The sequence below is a fragment of the Odontomachus brunneus genome, unplaced genomic scaffold (assembly GCF_010583005.1).
Source record: "Odontomachus brunneus isolate Ranch 3 - 2012 unplaced genomic scaffold, Obru_v1 Obru_scaffold_135, whole genome shotgun sequence".
In the NCBI taxonomy this organism is placed as follows: domain Eukaryota; kingdom Metazoa; phylum Arthropoda; class Insecta; order Hymenoptera; family Formicidae; genus Odontomachus; species Odontomachus brunneus.
In genome coordinates this window covers 543,627-549,642 of record NW_022639585.1, presented here as the reverse complement: position 1 = coordinate 549,642, position 6,016 = coordinate 543,627, and the positions used below count along the sequence as shown (strand labels likewise).

Below are 6,016 nucleotides of genomic sequence, written 5' to 3'. Positions count from 1 at the left end.
CACACACACACACACACACACACACACACACACACACACACACACACACAAACACACACACACACCACACACACAGTTATACACATAACATATATACATGTTCGATATTACTATAAAGTATATAAGGGTATACGAGATAGTATTAAAAAAATCACACGAGATAGTATTAAAAAAATCAATATATTTATTGTATAAACAAATTATCTTATGATTTATATTTTCATATACTCTTATCATTTTCCGCAATGACGTAAATTGATATTAATCACACAGGAAAATTTGTTATAATTCTGTGATTTCAACATTCTTAAGCGTTATTTCCTTATATTACTAATAGTATAATGTTAATGAGTGATTAAATGGAGTCTCGAGTACACAGAATTTTACAAAATACATAATATTCATATCATAGAATTTAGATCTTCAATAATTACAACTATTACAGTTATAGTAGGTGTTATAATGAGTAATAAGCCGAGGAACCTCAGAATTTTCATTAGCATACGCAATGTATCTGGCAGATGCTTATCGTAAGAAACATCTGATAGATTTAAAATAATTAAGTAGTGAATAATCTAGTGTTACATCTTTCGAAATATACAGAATAATAATAGTAGCTAAACCGAGTTAACGGACACAATATCGGATGATTTAATTTCCTCGGTAACTACAATTTTTACTTTTATCACATTATTTATAGACAGAAGATGTACATAATTGAGAATTACGAAACCAGGATATGGAAATGATGAAATCATCTATAGATGATTATTTATTTTCAGAAAATTTGACTTAGTTTATAACTACGATGTGTCATGAATAAAAACTGTTAGAATAGTAGTATCGATGAAATGTACAGGTACACAAATTAATATGTGAAAAATACTTCAAGGATGGATTTATATATGGAAATGATAAAAATGATAAAAACGATAACATGAATTTCCATAAACATGTCCGTTTTAACCTTGTTTCTCTTCGAGTTATAACAAGTTTTCTTTTCATTCAGGAAAGGCCGATGCACGACAACGTTTATTTTGACTCAGGTGTTATCTGCATAAAAGACATTTAACAATAAATATTCAAACAAGCGTTACTGAAAGTATAAGTCTTATTGGCGTACTTGACTATACGCCAATCAAATTCCCAAACATTCTGGAATAAGTAATACAAATATATTGCTACGTATATAAAAAAATAGTTTTTAATTTAACTTAAAAAATTTTGTTAAATCGACTAAAATATAACACGTAACATTATAAAGCTTTATTCTTCAAATTGTAACACTACAAGAGATAATTTTATTAAGTTAATATGTTTTATATTTTATTTTTATAGTCTCAAATTAATTAAAAAGCTCCCTTAGTTTGTTATTTAATTTATTTCCTATTCTTTCCTCAAAGTCATTAGATAAGTGTAAAAAATAGAAGTTAATATAAAACTAAAAAAGTTTTTAATAAAATAGAAATTTTATAATAATAACAATATAATCTTTCGAGAGATAGCATCTACTCAGTTAACAAAAATAGAAGTTAATATAAAACTAAAAAAGTTTTTAATAAAATAGAAATTTTATAATAATAACAATATAATCTTTCGAGAGATAGCATCTACTCAGTTAACAATAATATTGTACGGAAAGAATACTATAGTAAAAATTACAATATAATTTTGGTAGTCTGGATATAGACTACCACTATTACGAAAATTATAATAAAATATAGTAAAAATAAATATAAACATGATAATTTTTGCTATTTTTATGGTAATTTTTATTATGTTCATGATTTTACCATCAAATGGTTCATGGTTGAATGACTTTTATTATGTCTTATTATAATTTTCATCATATTGCTAGTTTATTCCCGAAGTACTAAAATTGTATTATAATTTTTACTACAATATTCTCTCCGTTAATTTTTACTACAATATTCTAGAAACAAGTTACTTTAGAGTTTCAACAAGCCTACAAATTATGTATGATAAAATAAGAAAACAATACGGCTGTCGAAAAAGGTGAATTCCCGCGCTGACTTGCGTCATTGTGGTTTTCCTATTTATTTTCGTTATACATTACCGAAGGTAATTTGATTTCATCTTTGGTACTAGACTGCGGCTTCAGTATTATTAATTAATTGATTATATTTTTAAGAAAGAAATTTGAGGAATATTTTCAGTGAGAAAAAGTTGACTGCTGGAGATTCTCAGAGGATATCGTTTTTACTATTCCCTTTTCATCTTTTTCCTCTTCTACTTTTGCCATTATATCCTCTAAATCTAGTTTTCGAATGCTTGATAGAGCTCGATATTTCAACCGAAAGAACATTACACTCGTCGCAGTGTTCAAGAGAAATTTTGAACGGCAACATACTTAGTGATTTTTTATAGGAAAAACATTACAATCATTTATATGTATCATTATAGGTAAATCGGATAAATAACAGTATAATTTTTGTACATGAATATTTGAGAAGTTCCACATTCTTACTAGAAAAAGGCAATTTATTTATATCATATATATATATATATATATATATATATATATATATATATATATATAATATACTTTTATATTTTTATTTTATCTTTCAATTTTTTATAAAACTTAACTAAATTAGACATTAAGTTTTTTTTTTATGATGGTAATCTTGTTTGAAAAAGTAATACTCGAGAATATCATGTAGAATTATTAATAATAAGATAGAACGAATGTTTTGATTTGTGTAATAATAATAAATGAAATGAAATGAAATAATAAAAAAATTAAATGTCTGTACACATTTTGTTTCAATAAATAAATATAGTATTATTTAATATAAAATCATGTGCAAGGTAAGCGCACATATGCTATATAATTAACGATTATTTATTGATGATCAGTTATTCATTGGTGTACATTACTGTCACTAATATTTATTGAATATCTGTGAAGAAAATTCATTAACCTAAATTATAAAATTATATAATCCATTAGTCTCTAATTTACTTGGTTTCGTTTTTATTAATTTATTAACTTTCAGGCTTATGAAAAAAATTGTCTTCGTTAGATCGTGCTCCGAGTTACGGCAAAGTCAAGAGTAAACGATGATAGCAGTGCGATTTTTCGTGGTCGTTTATCTTTGCGTCGGTTTGTGCGCTCGTACGTGTCTCCGCAACTGCCGAATATCAATTAACCGGGTCGGTCTGCGGATAAGCGTGGATCAGTGTACGTGACAGAAAACCCCTCATCGAGTGGCCCCTCGAGGTTGGATCGTCCGCGATCGCCTTTGAAATATATGCTGTTTGACCGGTACCCGTCACGGGGTACAATGAAGCTCGTTGAGGGTTGAGCGTTGTCACTTGAAGAGCTATCGATAACTTGTCGTCGCCAAATTACACGCGCCCGCACCACGCGATACGCTCATTGCGTCTGCATACATATATATAATATATATGCGATCGCGAATAATAATATAATAATCGCATACGCGTGTCGAATTACTGATTTCCTGCTCAGAGCGTATAGTCCTTCGCTCCTCTCCCCTCTCCTTTTCTCTCTCTCTCTCTCTTTCTTTTTTTCTCTCGTATATATATCCATTCCTATCTGCTTCGCGTTTCTTTCGCTCGATTCCTTTCGCTTGTATACTCGCGGCCTTGCGCCTGATCCTGTGTGCAGTAAGTACGCACTTATTGTATTCTATTTCTAGAATTATATCGATTGGACAAAGAAATTTAATTTGCAAAAAAGAATTATTTAGAAAAACTTACATTAGACTCTCGAATATTTTGGAAAAGTGAAAGTGTTCGGAGAGAGAGGGGGGGAGAGAGAGAGAGAGAGAGAGAGAGAGAGAGAGAGAGTGTGTGTGTGTGTGTGTGTGTGTGTATAGCAAGTCATTAAACGACGTATAGTTATAACTTTTATGCCCGTTTCTATCAATTTTGGTTAACTTAACTGGCTAGTTATTCGGCTAGTTATATAACGGAATTGACCAGTCGCATTTCTCGTTAGTCAGAATTTACAGATACGATTAGTTAATTCCGTTGGAATAATTAGTCGGTTAAGATGATCAAAGTTGATAGAAACGGGCATTAATATTAACGTAAGATATTTAAAATTTTCCTTGCGAGTTGTAAGCATAATGCTGATACTGATCATTGTTTTAGCCTATTTAAGCAAAATCAAAAATCACAATATGACATCAAAATAACGTGAAAATGACAAAAAAAGATTAAAGATGATTGAAAAGTGAGTTTTTTTAGTAATTTTTTGTTATTTTTATGTTATTGTGATGTTTTGTTCGGTCTGAATATATATTACGTATGTCTAGATATAGCTTCCGGAAAGCCTCAAATCTAGCCTCAAATCTATATATTACGTATCTTGCTTATAAACGCAAGTGCATTTATGATATATTTATGTTGTTTTATAGGTAGCCAAAGGATGTCGTCGACTGTAGTAAAAAATGTCGCGAAGAGTAGCAGCAGCGACGGCAGAGAGACTTGGTCGGGAAAACTTGATTTTTTGCTGTCAGTTATTGGTTTTGCTGTCGATCTCGCTAATGTGTGGCGATTCCCATACCTTTGCTATAAGAATGGTGGCGGTAAGTATATCTCGATGCTGACTCCAACGTGCTATGATATATTTCTACGCACTTTATTTCGATTATTTTGCGAGACAAGTGTTTCTTTCTGTCATTGACGGCACGATGATAGAAATACGATTTTAATAATCCCCTTTTTCGCAACCCACACATAATGCGTTTGTTACAAATAACGAGCTACAATTTCGCCGTAAGTATGAATCTGAACGAACGATATCCAACATTCTTTGCACGACAAGAGCATCGAAAGAGTAAAATAGATTTATATCTGCCACTAAACGAAAATAGACGTTGTATTATAAATTTTGTTAGAAGAAGTCAAGAATGCAAAAGACATTCTCAGATTCGATAATTACATCGACGAGTATGCGGAAACGGTATTAGAATTGATTATATATTCATACTCAATAGTAATTCAGCTATTTTCAAATCAAATTTAGCACTAGTCATAGATTAGTTCAATTTTTAAACTTACAATTAGTTCTAAAATGAAATAGAAATCAATTAAACTCTAAAGTTAAATATAACGACGCTGATAACATCAGTTTTAATTCTGATAAACGTTTCTAGATTCTGCTACTTCATATTTCCCTAAAGTACAAAATAAAGCATAAATAGCGATATGCTTCCGCACTATTAATGATGCGGAAAATTATAGTCAATTATAGTCATTTCTTTGACTATAATTTTCCGCATCATTAATAGTGCGGAAGCATATCGCTATTTATGCTTTATTTTGTACTTTAGGGAAATATGAAGTAGCAGAATCTAGAAACGTTTATCAGAATTAAAACTGATGTTATCAGCGTCGTTATATTTAACTTTAGAGTTTAATTGATTTCTATTTCATTTTAGAACTAATTGTAAGTTTAAAAATTGAACTAATCTATGACTAGTGCTAAATTTGATTTGAAAATAGCTGAATTACTATTGAGTATGAATATATAATCAATTCTAATACCGTTTCCGCATACTCGTCGATGTAATTATCGAATCTGAGAATGTCTTTTGCATTCTTGACTTCTTCTAACAAAATTTATAATACAACGTCTATTTTCGTTTAGTGGCAGATATAAATCTATTTTACTCTTTCGATGCTCTTGTCGTGCAAAGAAATTTCGTCAACTGCTCGACAAGCAACATCGACAGTTAACACGGGGGTAGGGTATACGTGCCAGGTAATGTACTCCAGCAGGCAAGCGATATCGCGCTAACTGGTCGGCTAATTGGCATTTACCTCGCGGAAAATGACCTCGGAATTTTAGACTTCGCTCGGCAAAGATTCTCGACGGCGAGACCTGCAGGTGTCTAAGTCAGTTCTAATTAAAGAGGGAGAGTAAGAACGTGCGTTTAAATTGCGGTTAATATATATGTATATATTACCGTTATATATATATATATATATATATATATATATATATATATATATATATATA

At 30.5% G+C, this 6,016-nt stretch overlaps 1 protein-coding gene across 1 annotated transcript in view; it reads left to right on the top strand.

Moving 5' to 3' along the window:
* Positions 1-3,589: 3,589 nt before the first annotated feature.
* Positions 3,590-6,016, top strand: part of LOC116850174 (sodium-dependent dopamine transporter) — a 400,294-nt gene continuing 397,867 nt past the window's right edge. Inside the window, exons 1-2 of the mRNA XM_032828139.1 lie at positions 3,590-3,654; positions 4,410-4,580. Coding sequence (XP_032684030.1) covers positions 4,421-4,580 — 160 coding nt within the window. The 5' untranslated portion in view covers positions 3,590-3,654; positions 4,410-4,420. The remainder of the gene's footprint in view (positions 3,655-4,409; positions 4,581-6,016) is intronic.